This window comes from Oncorhynchus kisutch, linkage group LG22 (assembly GCF_002021735.2).
Source record: "Oncorhynchus kisutch isolate 150728-3 linkage group LG22, Okis_V2, whole genome shotgun sequence".
Lineage (NCBI taxonomy): Eukaryota > Metazoa > Chordata > Actinopteri > Salmoniformes > Salmonidae > Oncorhynchus > Oncorhynchus kisutch.
The window spans coordinates 5,844,490-5,862,397 of NC_034195.2; the positions used below are offsets into that span (position 1 = coordinate 5,844,490).

At 42.3% G+C, this 17,908-nt stretch overlaps 1 protein-coding gene across 14 annotated transcripts in view; it reads left to right on the forward strand.

The window, feature by feature from the left end:
- The window catches only part of LOC109867834 (inositol hexakisphosphate and diphosphoinositol-pentakisphosphate kinase 1), a 68,964-nt gene that overhangs the window by 12,822 nt on the left and 38,234 nt on the right, over positions 1-17,908 (forward strand). For all 14 annotated transcript variants that reach the window (XR_004204787.1, XM_020457156.2, XM_031801168.1 and 11 more), the window contains exons 11-15: positions 4,173-4,259; positions 4,537-4,612; positions 4,874-4,983; positions 12,017-12,102; positions 15,024-15,149. Coding sequence is in view for 13 of the 14 variants with exons in the window: in XM_020457156.2 (XP_020312745.1) it covers positions 4,173-4,259; positions 4,537-4,612; positions 4,874-4,983; positions 12,017-12,102; positions 15,024-15,149 (485 nt within the window). In the remaining variant the exon portion in view is untranslated. The remainder of the gene's footprint in view (positions 1-4,172; positions 4,260-4,536; positions 4,613-4,873; positions 4,984-12,016; positions 12,103-15,023; positions 15,150-17,908) is intronic.

Consider the following 17,908-nt stretch of genomic DNA (forward strand, 5'->3'; position numbering starts at 1 on the left):
CTATGGTTCTTCTTTATTTTTACTGTTTTCTACTTTGTAGAATAATAGGGAAGACATCAAAACTATGAAATAACACATGGAATCATGTATTAACCACAAAAGTGTTCAACAAATAGTTGGAAGAGTTGAAATTAAATAGTTGGAAGAGTTGTGGAATTATTTGAAAATAATTATATTGTTAATCATATGGTCTATCCACTAGAGACTCATGGACAGTATTGACACGTATATAATACATTTATACTGTGTGTGTGCGTTTGTATATGTAAACTATTTTCACCAACTTAACATGTGTAAATATTTGTATGAACTAGAGGTCGATTAATTAGGGACGATTTCAAATTTTCATAAGAATCGGAAATCGGTATTTTTGGGCGCCGATTTATTTTTGTACTTTTTTACACCTTTATTTAATCTTTATTTAACTAGGCAAGTCAGTTAAGAACACATTCTTATTTTCAATGACGGCCTAGGAACGGTGGGTTAACTGCCTCGTTCAGGGGCAGAAAGACAGATTTTCACCTTGTCAGCTCGGGGGATCCAATCTTGCAACCTTACAGTTAACTAGTCCAACGCAATAATGACCTGCCTCTCTCTCGTTGCACTCCACAAGGAGATTGCCTGTTACGCAAATGCAGTAAGCCAAGGTAAGTTGCTAGCTAGCATTAAACTTATCCTATAACAAACAATCAATCATAATCACTAGTTAACTACACATGGTTGATGATATTACTGGATATTATCTAGCGTGTCCTGTGTTGCATATAATCTGACTGAGCATACAAGTATCTAAGTATCTGACTGAGCGGTGGTAGGCAGAAGCAGGCGCGTAAACATTAATTCAAACAGCACTTTAGTGCGTTTTGCCAGCAGCTCTTCGTTGTGCGTCAAGCATTGCGCTGTTTATGACTTCAAACCTATCAACTCCCGAGATGAGGCTGGTGTGACCGAAGTGAAATGGCTGACTACTTGGCGCTCGCTAATAGCATTTCAAACTTCACTCGCTCTGAGCCTTGGGGTGGTTGTTTCCCTTGCTCTGCATGGGTAACGCTGCTTCTATGTGGTGGCTGTTCTCGTTGTGTTGCTGGTTCGAGACCAGGGAGGAGCGAGGAGAGGGACGGAAGCTATACTGTTACACTGGCAATACTAAAGTTCCTATAAGAACATCCAATAGTCAAAGGTTAATAAAATACAAATGGTATAGAGGGAAATAGTCCTATAATAACTACAACCTAAATTGATTTTATTGATGTATTATATTAAGTTAAAATAAGTGTTAATTTAATTGTCATTATTACAAATAGATTTTTTTTTTTATCGGCCAATTCAATCGGTATCGGCCTTCTTGGGCCTCCAATAATCGGCATCGGTATTGGCGTTGAAAAAATCATAATCGGTCAACCTCTTGTATGAACATAACAAGATTCAACAACTGAGACATAAACTGAACAAGTTCCACAGACATGTGACTAACAGAAATGGGATAATGTGTCACTGAACAAAGGGGGAGTCAAAATCAAAAGTAACAGTCTGTATCTGGCGTGGCCACCAGCTGCATTAAGTACTGCAGTTCTTGCTGTGAGATGTTACCCCACTCTTGGTGGAATGTTACCCCACTCTTCCACCAAGGCACCTGCAAGTTCACCGGACATTTCTGGGGGGGGGATGGCCCTAGCCCTCACCCTCCGATCCAACAGGTCCCAGACGTGCTCAATGGGATTGAGATCCGTGCTCTTCGCTGACCATGGCAGAACACTGACATTCCTGTCTTGCAGGAAATCATTCACAGAACGAGCAGTATGGCTGGTGGCATTGTCATGCTGGAGGGTCATGTCAGGATGAGCCTGCAGGAAGGGTACCACATGAGGGAGGAGGATGTCTTCCCTGTAACGCACAGAGTACAGGCCTCGGTGTAACGCTCATTCCTTCGACGAATCCGACCATCAACCCTTAAATGCGAATCCGACCATCACCCCTGGTGAGACAAAACTGCGGCTCGTCACTGAAGAGCACTTTTTGCCAGTCCTGTCTGGTCCAGCGACGGTGGGTTTGTGCCCATAGGTGACGTTGTTGCCGGTGATGTCTGGTGAGGACCTGCCTTACAACAGGCCTACAAGCCATCAGTCCAGCCTCTCTCAGCCTATTGAGGACAGTCTGAGCACTGATGGAGGGATTGTGCGTTTCTGGTGTAACTCGGGCAGTTGTTGCTGCCATCCTGTACCTGTCCCACAGGTGTGATGTTCGGATGTACCGATCCTGTGCAGGTGTTGTTACACATGGTCTGCCACTGCGAGGATGATCAGCTGTCCGTCCTGGCTCCCTGTAGCGCTGTCTTAGGCGTCTCACATTACGGACATTGCAATTTATTGCCCTGGCCACATCTGCAGTCCTCGTGCCTTCTTGCATTATACCTAATCCACGTTCACGCAGATGAGATGGGACCCTGGGCATCTTTCTTTTGGTGTTTTTCAGAGTCAGTAGAAAGACCTCTAGTGTCCTAAGATGTCATTTCTGTGACCTTAATTACCTACTGTCTGTAAGCTGTTAGTCTCTTAACGACCGTTCCACAGGTGCATGTTCATTAATTGTTTATTAGCATGGGAAACAGTGTTTAAATCCTTTACAATGATGATATGTGAAGTTATTTGGATTTGGAGTTATCGAAAGACTGGGTCCTGAAAAAGGGACGTTTCTTTTTTTGATGAATTTATGTGTATATAGGCACAGTTGAAGTCAGAAGTTTACATACACTTAGGTTGTAGTCATTTAAACTCTTTTTTTCAACCACAACAACAACAAACTATTGTTTTGGCAAGTCGGTGAGGACTTGCATGACACAAGTAATGTTTCCAAAAAAATTTTACAGACAGATTATTTCACTCATAATTGACTGTATCATAATTCAAGTTTACATACACTAAGTTGACTGTGCCTTTAAACGGCTTGGAAAATTCCAGAAAGTTATATCATGGCTTTAGAAGCTTCTGATAGGCTAATTGACATAATTTGAGTCAATTGGAGGTGTACCTGTGGATGTATTTCAAGGCCTACCTTCAGTGCCTCTTTGCTTGACATCATGGGAAAATCAAAAGAAATCAGCCAAGACCTCAGGAAATAAAATTGTAGACCTCCACAAGTCTGGTTCATCCTTGGAAGCAATTTCCAAAAGCCTGAAGGTACCAGGTTCATCTGTACAAACAATAGTACGCAAGTATAAACTCCATGGGACCACGCAGCCGTCATACCCCTCAGGAAGGAGACGTGTTCTGTCTCCTAGAGATGAATGTACTTTGGTGCGAAAAGTGCAATTCAATCGCAGAACAACAGCAAAGGACCTTGTGAAGATGTTGGAAGAAACCGGTACAAGACTTGTAAGCCGAAGAACACCATCCCAACCGTGAAGCACGGGGGTGGCAGCATCATGTTGTGGGGGTGCTTTGCTGCAAGAAGGACTGGTGCACTTCACTAAATAGATGGCATCATGATGCAGGAAAATGGATATATTGAAGCAATATCTGAAGACATCAGTCAGGAAGTTAACGCTTGATCGCAAATGGGTCTTCCGAAATGGACACTGACACCAAGCGTACTTCCAAAGTTGTGGCAAAATGGCTTAAGGACAACAAAGTCAATGTATTGGAGGGGCCATCACAAAGCCCTGACCTCAATCCTATAGAAATGTGTGGGCAGAACTGAAAAAGCATGTGCGAGCAAGGAGGGCTACAAACCTGACTCAGTTACACCAGCTCTGTCAGGAGGAATGGGCCAAAATTCACCCAACTTATTGTGGGAAGCTTGTGGAAGGCTACCTGAAACATTTGACCCAAGTTAAACCATTTAAAGGCAATGCTACCAAATACTAATACTGACCCACTGGGAATGTGATGAAAGAAATGAAAGCTGAAAGAAAACATTCTCTCCACTATTATTCTGACATTTCACATTCTTAAAATAAAGTGGTGATCCCAACTGACCTAAGACAGGGAATTACTACTAGGATTGAACGTCAGGAATTGTGAAAAACTGAGTTTAACTGTATTTGGCTAAGGTGTATGTAAACTTCCGACTTCAACTGTATGTTTGTGTGTTTTTCAAGTATAAATTACTGAGTGTTCCAGTAACTTTGGTAAGTTATCCAAAGCTTTGCAACCTTAATGTCACCTGTCCCGCAGGATGGAGCTGCGCTGTGTCATCGCCATCATCCGCCACGGAGACCGCACCCCCAAACAGAAAATGAAGATGGAAGTCAGACACCCTCTGTGAGTCTGTACATCTTCCTGTTTCCTGCTCCTCAAATGCCCCCTCTCCCCATTCCCAGTCGACACCACGCCTGCTCCTCAAATACCCCCTCTCCCCATTCCCAGTGGATACATCGCCTGCTCCTCAAATGCCCCCTCTCCCCATTCCCAGTGGACAGAATTTGACACACAACGTTTAATGACTTTCTGATCAACGTCATATAACAAATACAACTTGTAAATCACCTTCCCCAGTCCCGTTGTGTCTCAATGTTGTTTCCGTTGCGTCTTTTTTCAGGTTCTTTGAGCTGTTTGAGAAGTACGGAGGGTACAAGTCAGGGAAACTGAAGTTGAAGAAGCCCAAACAGCTACAGGTCAGTCCAAGTATCTCTTCTTTGCCTGTAACCCAGGAACCTGCAGTGTGTTCCTCTGTTGAGTGGAACTCTATTTACGACAATATGGTAGTGCTGTGTATGGCCTCTACTTCTAATCCTGTTCGTCAATGTCTCTTCCATCTGGAAGTGTTTCCTGGCCACTGTTGCCTTCACTTGCTCTTTGTTAAGGCTTTGGTTGCTGGTAAGCACTTTGACAAATTAGTTTGACTGATGTGTGTGTGTGTGTGTGTGTGTGTATAGGAGGTGCTGGACATTGCCCGGCTCCTACTGGCTGAGTTGGGGCAGCACACGGACTGTGAGATCGAGGAGAAGAAGGGTAAACTGGAGCAGCTCAAGACTGTCCTGGAGATGTGAGTGAGACGCTTATGGCTGGGTTATAGGCACACACACACACACACAGACATCATGCCCTGATCTGTCCATTTTATCGACCATGCATAAGGTAGTGATCTGCTCTGCTGTGTCTATGACGCGTTTGTGGCGAAACCTCCTGTGTCATTGCTGTGTGTGTCTGTAGCCCAATACACAGATTGAATTAGCCTTATTCACTAAGCCCACTCCAGCCTAGTAGATTTCACATTTACTTTGTGAACACCCCCCTCCTCCATGCGTCTAACTCTTTTCCTCCCTATCTCTTTTCCTCCCTCCTTTCTATCTCTCCAAAGGGAATCCAGCTTGAATGACACTCAGTACGCGCCTCCCCCCCCTGTCCCTTATAAAGGAAGAGGTTCACTCCTCCTTGTTCTCCGCACTCACTGTAACCACTGCTGCCATTAACCCCTATTCAGAATGATGAGGGATGTTATACTGCACTTAGAATCAGGGAACACTAGCCACAACAGTGTGCCCGCGTGCGTTTGGGAGAGTGCTTTGTTGTCTGCAATGCATGTCGTTCTGAAAGTAATTCCTCTCACTATCCCTATCTCTTCTCATCCTCTGTGTACTATATGTAGGCTTACTGTTTGAGCCCGTTGATAATGGTATGGGATTGCATATTAACCAGTTACCATTAGCACCTCATTGACAATAACCAAGGACAACATTCTTGGTTGGATCAAATACAAAGGCCCAGAGTCATTTCAGTATGTTAAAAAAATATACAGTTAAAGTCGGAAGTTTACATACACCTTAGCCAAAGTACATTAAACTCAGTTCTTCACAATTCCTCACATTTAATCCTAGTAAAGATTCCCTGTCTTAGGTCAGTTAGGATCACCACTTTATTTTAAGAATGTGAAATGTCAGAATAATAGTAGAGAGTGATTGATTTATTTCAGCTTTTATTTCTTTCATCACATTCCCAGTGGGTCAGAAGTTTACATACACTCAATTAGTATTTGATAGCATTGCAGAGCTGGTGTAACTGAGTCAGGTGTGTAGCCCTCCTTGCTCGCACACGCTATTTAGTTGTGCCCACAAATTCTCTATAGGATTGAGGTCAGGGCTTTGTGATGGCCACTCTAATACCTTGACTTTGTTGTCCTTAAGCCATTTTGCCACAACTTTGGAAGTATGCTTGGCGTCATTGTCCATTTGGAAGACCCATTTGCGACCAAGCCTTAACTTCCTGACTGATGTCTTGAGATGTTGCTTCAATATATCCACATAATTTTCCATCCTCATGATGCCATCTATTTTGTGAAGTGCACCAGTCCCTTCTGCAGCAAAGCATCCCCACAACATGATGCTGCCACCCCCGTGCTTCACGGTTGGGATGGTGTTCTTCGGCTTGCAAGCCTCTCCCTTTTTCCTCCAAACATAAAGATGGTCATTATGGCCAAACAGTTCTATTTTTGTTTCATCAGACCAGAGGACATTTCTCCAAAAAGTACCATCTTTATCCCCATGTGCAGTTGCAAACCGTAGTCTGGCTTTTTTATGGCAGTTTTGGAGCAGTGGCTTCTTCATTGCTGAGCGGACTTTCAGGTTATGTCAATATAGGACTCGTTTTACTGTGGATATAGATACTTTAGTACCTGTTTCCTCCAGCAGCTTTACAAAGTCCTTTGCTGTTATTCTGGGATTGATTTGTACTTTTCGCACCAAAGTACGTTCATCTCTAGGAGACAGAACAAGTCTCCTTCCTGAGCGGTATGGCGGCTGCGTGGTCCCATGGAGTTTATACTTGCGTACTATTGTTTGTACAGATGAACGTGGTACCTTCAGGTGTTTGGAAATTGCTCCCAAAGATGAACCAGACTTGTGGAGGTCTACAATTGTTTTTCTGAGGTCTTGGCTGATTTCTTTTGATTTTCCCATTATTTCAAGCAAAAGAGGCACTGAGTTTGAAGGTAGGCATTGAAAAACATCCACATGTGCACCTCCAATTGACTCAAATGTTGTCAATTAGCCTATCAGAAGCTTCTAAAGCCATGACATTATTTTCTGGAATTTTCCAAGCTGTTTAAAGGCACAGTCAACGTAGTGTATGTAAACTTCTGACCCAGTGGAATTGTGATACAGTAAAGTGAAATAATCTGTCTGTAAACAATTGTTGGAAAAATTACTTGTGTCATGCACGAAGTAAATGTCCTCACCGACTTGCCAAAACTATAATTTGTTAACAAGAAATTTGTGGAGTGGTTGAAAAATAAGTTTTAATGACTCCACCCTAAGTGTATGTAAACGTCCGACTTCAACTGTATATATACATACACACACACACACACACACACAGAAAGTGTACTAGTCAAAAGTTTTGCACACTCTTGGCATTTTCTCAACCAGCTAAATGAGGTAGTCACTTGGAATGCATTTCAATTAACAGGTGTGCCTTGTTAAAAGTATATTTGTGGGATTTATTGATTGAATTTCTGCAAAGAAACCACTACTGAAGGACACCAATAATAAGAAGAGACTTGCTTGGGCCAAGAAACACGAGCAATAGACATTACACCGGTGGAAATCTGGCCTTTTGGTCTGAGTCCAAATGTGCGATTTTTGGTTCCAACCGCCGTGTCTTTGTGAGAGGCCTAGTAGTTGAACGGATGATCTCCGCATGTGTGCTTCCCACCGTGAAGCATGGAGGAGGTGTGGGGGTGCTTTGCTGGTGATGCTGTCTGATTTATTTAAAATTCAAGGCACACTTAACCAGCATGGCTACCACAGCATTCTGCAGCGATATGCCATACCATCTGGTTTGCGCTTAGTGGGACTATAATTTGTTTTTCAACACGACAATGACCCAACACACCTCCAGGCTGTGTAAGGGCTAGTTGACCAAGAAGGAGAGTGATGGAGTGCTGTATCAGATGACCTGGCCTCCACAATCCCCTGACCTCAACCCAATTGAGATGGTTTGGGATGAGTTGGACCGCAGAGTGAAGGAAAAGCAGCCAACAAGTGCTCAGCATATGTGGGAACTCCTTCAAGAATGTTGGAAAAGCATTCCAGGTGAAGCTGTTTGAGAGAATGTCAAGAGTCTACAGAGCTGTCATCAAGGCTGTCATCAAATATGTTTTTATTTAACACTTTTTTTTGGTTACTACGTGATTCCATGTGTGTTATTTCATAGTTTTGATATCTTCACTATTATTCTACAATGTAGAAAATAGTAAAAATAAAGAAAAACCCTTGAACGAGTGAGTGTCAACTTTTGACTGGTACTGTGTATATACAAGTGCATTCGGAAATTATTCAGACTCCTCGACTTTTTCCCACATTTTTGTTACAGCCTTATTTTGAAATAGATATTTTTTTAATATATATTTTTTTTATACACACACTACTCCATAATGACGAAGTGAAGAAAAAAAAGATACCTTATTTACATAAGTATTCAGACTCTTTGCTATGAGACTTGAAATTTAGCTCAGTTGCATCCTGTTTTCATTGATCATCCTTGATGTTTCTACAACTTGATTGGAATCCACCTTTGGTAAATTCAGTTGATTGTACATGATTTGGAAAGGCACACACACCTGTCTATATTAAAGGTCCCATAGTTGACACTGCATGTCAGAACAAAAACCAAGCCATGCGGTTGAAGGAATTGTCTGTAGAGCTCCGAGATAGGATTGTGTTAATGCACAGAACTGGGGAAGGGTACCCAAAATTGCTGCAGCATTGAATGTCCCCAAGAACACAGTGGAAGAAGTTTGGAACTACCAAGGCTCTTCCTAGAGCTGGCCGCTCAACCAAACTGAGCAATCGGGGGAGAAAGGCCTTGGTCAGGGAGATGACAGATGGAAGCGTCTCCTCAGTAAAAGCCACATAACAGCCCGCTTGGAGTTTGCCTAAAGGACTCTCAGACCATGAGAAACAGGATTCTCTGGTCTGATGAAACCAAGATTGAACTCTTTGGACTGAATGCCAAGCGTCACACCTGGAGGGAACCTGGCACCATCCCTATGGTGAAGCATGGTGGTGGCAGCATCATGCTGTGGGGATATTTTTTTGTGACAGGGAGACTAGTCTGGATCAAGGGAAAGATTAACAGAGCAAAGTACAGAGATGGTAGTGGTTTCTTTGCAGCAATTCGACCATGAAGGCCTGATTCTCCTATGATCAGTTGATGTTGTTAGGTCTGTTACTTTTTATTTGGGCTGCAATCTGAGGTGCAGTTAACTCTAATCAATTTATCCTTTGAAGTTGAATAAAAGTTCAAAGTTCTTGACATTTTCTGTATTGACTGACCTTCATGTCTTTTAAATGAATAGTGTAATTTATTTGCTTATTTTGAGCTGTTCTTTCCATAATATGGACTTGATCTTTTACCAAATAGGGCTATCTGTCATTGTAAATAAGAATTTGTTCTTAACTGACTTTCCTAGTAAAAAGGTTAATTAAAATATCTTCTGTAAACCACCCCTACCTTGTCACAACACAACTGATTGTCTCAAACGGATTAAGAAATTAACTTTTAACAAGGCACACCTGTTAATTGAAATGCATTCCAGGTGACTACCTCATGAAGCTGGTTGAGAGAATGCCAAGAGTGTGCAAAGCTGTCATCAAGGCAAAGGGTGGCTACTTAAACAAATCAAAATATATTTTATATTTGATTTTCTAACTCTTTTTTTTTTTGTTTCTTTTTTGGTTACTACATATGTGTTATTTCATAGTTTTGATGTCTTCACTATTATTCTACAATGTAGAAAATAGTCAAGATAAAGCAAAACCCTTGAATGAGTAGGTATGTCCAAACTTTTGACTGGTGCTGTATATTTTTATTTATTTCGTAGTTTTTTTTATACATACCCTTGATTTTTTTCTCGCCACATTTTGTTACGTTACAGCTTTACTCTAAAATTGCTTAAAAAAAATTCTCATCAATCTACACGCAATACCTCATGATCACTAAGGTTTTTAGAAATGTTTGCAAATTTAAAAACTGAAATATCACATTCACATAAGTATCCAGACCGTTTACTCAGTACTTTTGAAGCACCTTTGCTAGCGATTACAGCCTCCAGTCATCTTGGGTATGACGCTACAAGCTTGGCACACCTGTATTTGGGGAGTTTCTCACGTTCTTCTCTGCAGATCCTCTCAAGTTTTGTCAGGTTGGATGGGGAGCGTTGCTGAACAGCTATTTTCAGGTCTCTGCAGAGACTCAGACCATGAGAAACAAGATTCTCTGGTCTGCTAAAACCTAGTTGAACTCTTTCGCCTAGCACTTATCCCTACGGTGAAGCGTGGTGGTGGCGGCATCTTGCTGTGGGGATTTCTTTTCAATGGCAGGGACTGGGAAACTAGTCAAGATCGAGGAACAGATGAACAGTGCGAAGTACAGAGAGATCCTTTATGAAAACCTGCTCCAGAGCGCTGAAGACCTTAGACTGGGGTGAAGGTTCACCTTCCAACAGGACCAAGAACCTAAGCGTCAGCCAATATGATGCTGGAGTGGCTTCGTGACAAGTCTCTGAGTGTCCCAACCAGAGACAGGACTTTAACAGACACAATGTAGTTGAGTACGGTTACATGCACACAACGTGATTATTGTGGATAGTCAGATTAATAATAATGGTTAGATTAAAACGTTTACATTCTTTGCAAGAACGATTTCCATAATAATCCTGTTTACATGGACACATCTGAAATAAGGCTACCTGATGGCACTCTGATAAATTCCCGAAAATCAACCATTTAAAATAAACTTTCTACCACAGTCACCATGTTATTTTAGGTAAACATACATATGAAGTTTGCATGTGAAAACCTACTTCTAAGATACATTTCAGTTGTTTCAAACTCACTTCACTCGCACTAAAGAGGGAGGCTTGCGCTACCTGTGCTGGCTCTGTTAGATTCGATGAGAAACACTGCTGGAATGCCAATTTTTATAATTATTTTTTAACTGTTTAGTAATTTTGAAAGATTGCGCGGGAAAAACAGGTTTCAATTGGCGTATGCTTATTTAGAAATGGACCTTATGCCGATTATGATAACCAAATTTAAGGCGTTTTACATGACTTTTAAATAATCTGCCGTAATCTGTTTTAATATGGAATTATTCCTGCGCATGTAAACATACTCATTATCTGTTGGAGCAGGTCCTCCTACTCATTTGATCTGTGTGCGTTGGGCTAAAGCTATGGGGAATCCAGGATCAGTCGTTAACACTGATCGTATCGCCTATCAAATCCATTTTCCATCACGGGGCCATCATGTACTTGGTCTGTAAATCTTGTCATACTACATGTTTGTCCCAAATGTTTTCCAATTAGAGGACAGTATGTTTCTATTAGTGTCGGATATGCAAAATTATTATCATAGCCGGTGCATTGAACAGCTGCTGTAACATAGCGCAGCCCTCACTATTGCCACAGCACTGTATCCACAGGGGAGGCCGAGAGACAATTTTACACAACCGGGTGGGTGGAATCCCAATGGTGTCGTCTTTCACCCCTGAGTGCTATGCACTTTAACCAAACGCCTGTCACATCCCAAAGGACAGCGCTGGTATGGCACATGAGGGTTTAATAGTGACACACAGTGACAGCGGGTGTCCAAAGTTCACACACAAAAACAACCCAAAACATGTTTCCAGAAACATGGTAGGCAGCTAGTTTAGCCTAGCCTAACTAGCCACTTACTGACTGACAGACTGAGCACCTGCTAGCTAGCATTTGAAGCTAGTGGGAGACTGTTCTCAACCATGGTTCTGAAATTAAACGTGTCCAGCAAGGTTGGAGTCAATTCCATGGGAGGGAGAAAAATAAATAAATTCAGGTGATTCATTGAAATATAGTCCAATAAATAATTGAAATCAATCCAAGAAAATATTTATATTTAAAAAATGTGGGTCTTTTTTTAAATGTACTTCCTGACTTGACAGATTTAGATTGGAGTTGAGTTCAATGTCTGGGTTTGTGTGTGTGCTGTACATGTATAATGATGACTGAAGCTTCATTAAGTGAAGATATCCCGTGTGTCTTCCAGGTATGGGCATTTCTCAGGCATCAACAGGAAAGTGCAGCTCACCTACCTGCCCAATGGACAGCCCAAAGCCTCCAGTGAGGAAGAAGGTAGGGAGTCACAACCGTACACTCTATCTGGTCATGTTCATGATTACACATGCACTATACAGTTTAAGTCGGAAGTTTACGTACATCTTAGACAAATACATTTAAATTCAGTTTTTCACAATTCCTGACCTTTAAATCCTAGTAAACATTCCCTGTATCCGGTCCGTTAGGATCCTCACTTTATTTAAAAATGTGAAATGTCAGCATAATAGTAGTGATTTATTTCAGCTTTTATGTCTCTCACATTCCCAGTGGGTCAGAAGTTTACATACAATTTAATTAGTATTTGGTAGCATTGCTTTTAAATTGTTTAACTTGGGTCAAACGTTTTGGGTAGCCTTCCACAAGCTTCCCACAATAAGTTGGGTGAATTTTGTCCCATTCCTCCTGACAGAGCTGGTGTAACTGAGTCAGGTTTGTAGGCCTCCTTGCTCGCACACGCTTATTCAGTTCTGTCCACAAATGTTCTATAGAATTGAGGTCAGGGCTTTGTGATGGCCACTCTAATACCTTGACTTTGTTGTCCTTAAGCCATTTTGCCACAACTTTGGAAGTATGCTTGGGGACATTGTCCATTTGGAATACCCATTTGCGACCAAGCTTTAACTTCCTGACAGATGTCTTGAGATGTTGCTTCAATATACGCACATAATTTTCCAGCCTCATGATGCCATCTATTTTGTGAAGTGCACCAGTCCCTCCTGCAGCAAAGCACCCCCACCACATGATGCTGCCACCCCCGTGCTTCACGTTGGGATGGTGTTCTTTGGCTTGCAAGCCTCCCCCTTTTTCCTCCAAACATAACGATGGTCGTTATGGCAAACAGTTCTATTTTTGTTTCATCAGACCAGAGGACATTTCTCCAAAAAGTACGATATTTGGTCCTATGTGCAATTGCAAAACGTAGTCTGGCTTTTTTATGGCGGTTATGGAGCAGTGGCTTCTTCCTTGCTGAGCGGCCTTTCAGGTTACGTCGATATAGGACTCGTTTCACTGTGGATATAGATTCTTTTGTACCTGTTTCCTCCAGCATCTTCACAAGGTCCTTTGCTGCTGTTCTGGGATTGATTTGCACTTTATGCACCAAATTGCATTCATCTCCAGGAGACAGAATGCGTCTCCTTCCTGAGCGGTATGACGGCTGTGTGGTCCCATGGTGTTTATACTTGCGTACTATTGTTTGTACAGATGAAGGTGGTACCTTCAGGCGTTTGGAAATTGCTCCAAAGGATGAACCAGACTTGTGGAAGTCTCCTATTTGTTTTCTGAGGTCTTGGCTGATTTTCTTTTGATTTTCCCATGATGTCAAGCAAAGAGGCACTGAGTTTGAAAGTAGGTCTTGAAATACATCCACAGGTACACCTCCAAATTACAGAAATGTTGTCAATTAGCCTATCAGAAGCTTCTAAAGCCATGACATAATTTTCTGGAATTTTCCAAGCTGTTTAAAGGCACAGTCAACGTAGTGTATGTAAACTTCTGACCCACTGGAATTGTGATACAATGAATTATAAGTAAAATAGTCTGTACATTTTTTGGGGCAAAATCACTTGTGTCATGCACAAAGTAGATGTCTTAACCAACTTGCCAAACTATAGTTTGTTAACCAGAAATGTTTGGAGTGGTTGAAAAACACTTAGGTTGGAGTCATTAAAACTTGTATGTAAACTTCTGACTTCAACTGTATATACAAAAGTATGTGGATATGGCAATTTAGCCACAACCGTTGCTGACAGGTTTTTAAAATCGAGCACACACCCATGCAATTTCCATAGACAAACATTGGCAGTAGAATGGCCTTATTGAAGAGTTCAGTGAATTTCAACATTGCACCTTGTTCCAGTAGGATGCCACCTTTCCAGCAAGACAGTTCGTCAAACTTCTCTTGCTAGATCTGCCCCGGTCAACTAAGTGCTGTTATTGTGAAGTGGAAATGTCTAGGAGCAACAATGGCTCAATCGTGAAGTGGTAAGCCACACAAGCTCACAGAACAGGACTGCTGAGGCTCGTAGCTCGTAAAAATAGTTTGTCTTCACAAACTGCCTCTGGAAGCAATGTCAGCACAATAACTGTTCATCTGGAGCTTCGTGAAATGGGTTTCCATGGCCGATCTGCCGCACACAAGCCTAAGATGTGCAATGCCAAGCGTCGGCTGGAGTGATGTAAAGCTAGCCGCCATTGGACTCTGGAGCAGTGGAAACGCTTTCTCTGATGAATAACGCTTCACCATCTGGCAGTCCAACGGATTCATCTGGGTTTGGCAGATGCCAGGAGAACAGTACCTGCCCCAATGTGCATCCAACTGTAAAGTTTGGAGGGGGAATAATGGTCTGGGTCTGTTTTTCATGGTTTGGGCTAGGCCCTTTAGTTCCAGTGAAGGGAAATATTAACCCTACAGCATACAATGACCATTCTAGACAATTCTGTGCTTCCAACTTTGTGGCAACAGTTTAGGGAAGACCCTTTCCTGTTTTAGCATGACAATGCCCCCGTGCACAAAGTGAGATCCTGGTTTGTCGAGATTGGTGGGGAAGAACTTGACTGGCCTGCACTGGGCCCTGACCTCAACCCCATTGAACACCTTTGGGATGAATTGGATTGCTGACTGTGAGCCAGGCCTAATCACCCAACATCATTGCCCGACCTCACTAATGCTCTTGCGGCTGAATGGAAGCAAGTCCCCGCAGCAATGTTCCAACATCTAGTGGAAAGCATTCCCAGAAGAGTGGAGGCTGTTATAGCAGCAAAGGGTGACCCAACTCCATATTAATGCCTATGATTTTGGAATGAGATGTTCGACAGGTGTTCACATACTTTTGGTCATGTAGTGTACTTTTGACCCTTTCAGCTTTTTTTTGTGATTTAACTGCAGGACCTAATGCAGGTGTGTGTGTGCGTGCATGTGTATTATTGTTGTACAGAAGGTCCGAAGGAGGGTCCGTCTCTACTGCTGGTGTTGAAGTGGGGAGGGGAGCTGACCCCGGCAGGCAGGGTACAGGCTGAGGAGCTGGGCAGGGCCTTCCGCTGCATGTACCCTGGAGGACAAGGTGCAGTACTGTACTACTGGACACGCCACACCTCACCACTACACTGGACTGTATACTAATTCTATATACGGACCTAGGGCTAGATGGGAGTTTGTATGGGGACAATTTAGTCAAATCCAAATAATTTTAAAGCACCTCTGGTTTCAATGTAAATACATTCAACTACTGCTATAAACAGCAGTTGAATTACATGTAGATAAAGCTGTAAAGTGATAAGAAAATGTCTCTGCATATTCTGTCTCACAACATCCAGTAACACATTTACAGAGCCCCTAATTTCTCTTTGTGAAGTCACAAGGTCAGGAAAAACTCAGGACTTTACACAATGTCCCAAAGGCTAACTTGAGATCCATGTGCTTAACTCAGTTTTATTTTTGTAAATCATGAATTGAGGTCAATGGGAGATTTGGAAAGTCTCAAGTCTCAAACACATTATGATCTGGTGAGGATTTGTGCCAGCGTCACTTATGCCTGCCTTTCTCATTCTGAAGGGGGATCCAATCTCAAACAAAGACAAACACCTTTCTTTCCGTTTGACATTTACACTCTGATTTCACCTCCTCCAAAGGCTCTCTACCATGACCTCACGTGTTACTGTTCTTTACATACTGGGTGTCATTGACACGTTTTGTTTTAGGTTCAGAGGAGGAGTCCGATTTTCTGAATGAAAGGGCATATGGGCATTTTAGAAGATGCACTGTCATGATCGTTAATCACACTGAATTTCGAACAAAAATTAAACACTAAGCACAAACACACTGCAGGATTATTCAACATGGAATTTGCCAGGTCTTGTTCATTAGTCAAGCATGTTTTACACATGAGGATTTTGAAATATATATTTTTTGTATTTTGAATTGTCCACAAATGTACAAGGGAGGTCCACTCTCCCCTTCCTGCCTAGTGTCATTTTCATACCCAGGTTTATTGTAATGTTCTAATCCCAAGGTACTGTAGTAACATCACTATATCTGCATTAGGCTTTCCCTTTCCATGTATGCTTTCTAAAATAATACCTACACTAGACAATGCATGATAAACTACTCTTCCAAGCAAAGCCTAGCAAACTAAGTGGAAAGTGACTATTTTTAGATGACTAGACGGCGGGCCGATATGATTTTTATATATATGCTTCCAACTATATATATATATATATACACACACACACACACACACACACACACACACACACACACACACACACACACACACACACACACACACACACACAGTGAGAGGAAAAAAGTATTTGATCCCCTGCTGATTTTGTACGTTTGCTCACTGACAAAGAAATGATCAGTCTATAATGTTAATGGTCGGTTTATTTGAACAGTGAGAGACAGAATAACAATAAAAAAATCCAGAAAAACCCATGTCAAAAATGATATAAATTGATTTTCATTTTAATGAGGGAAATAAGTATTTGACCCCCTCTCAATCAGAAAGATTTCTGGCTCCCAGGTGTCTTTTATACAGGTAACGAGCTGAGATTAGGAGCACACTCTTAAAGGCAGTGCTCCTAATCTCAGTTTGTTACTTGTATAAAAGACACCTGTCCACAGAAGCAATCAATCAATCAATCAGATTCCAAACTCTCCACTATGGGCAAGACCAAAGAGCTCTCCTAGGATGTCAGGGACAAGATTGTAGACCTACACATGGCTGAAATGGGCTACCAGACCATCGCCAAGCAGCTTCGTGAGAAGGTGACAACAGTTGGTGCGATTATTCGCAAATGGAAGAAACACAAAAGAACTGTCAATCTCCCTCTGCCTGGGGCTCCATGCAAGATCTCACCTCGTGGAGTTGCAATGGTCATGAGAGCCATGAGGAATCAGCCCAGAACTACACAGGAGGATCTTGTCAATGATCTCAAGGCAGCTGGGACCATAATCACCAGGAAAACAATTGGTAACACACTACGCCGTGAAGGACTGAAATCCTGCAGCGCCCGCAAGGTCCCCCTGCTCAAGAAAGCACATATACATGCCCATCTGAAGTTTGCCAATGAACATCTGAATGATTCAGAGGACAACTGGGTTAAAGTGTTGTGGTCAGATGAGACCAAAATGGAGCTTTTGGCATCAACTCAACTCGCCGAGTTTGGAGGAGGAGGAATGCTGCCTATAACACCATCCCCTCTGTCAAACATGGAGGTGGAAACATTATGCCTTGGGGGTGCTTTTCTGCTAAGGGGACAGAACAACTTCACCGCATCAAAGGTTCGATGGACGGGCCCATGTACCGTAAAATCTTGGGTGAGAACCTCCTTCCCTCAACCAGGGCATTGAAAATGGGTCGTGGATGGGTATTCCAGCATGACAATGACCCAAAACACATGGCCAAGGCAACAAAGAAGTGGCTCAAGAAGAAGCACATTAAGGTCCTGGAGTGGCCTAGCCAGTCTCCAGACCGTAATCCCATAGAAAATCTGTGGAGGGAGCTGAAGGTTCGAGTTGCCAAACGTCAGTCTCGAAACCTTAATGACTTGGAGAAGATCTGCAAAAAGGAGTGGGACAAAATCTCTCCTGAGATGTGTGCAAACCTGGTGGCCAACTACAAGAAATGTCTGACCTCTGATTGCCAACAAGGGTTTTTCCACCAAGTACTTAAGTAATGTTTTGCAGAGGGGTCAAATACTTATTTCCCTCATTAAAATGCAAATCAATTTATAACATTTCTGACAGGCGTTTTTCTGGATTTTTTTGTTGTTATTCTGTCTCTCACTGTTCAAATAAACCGACCATTAAAATTATAGA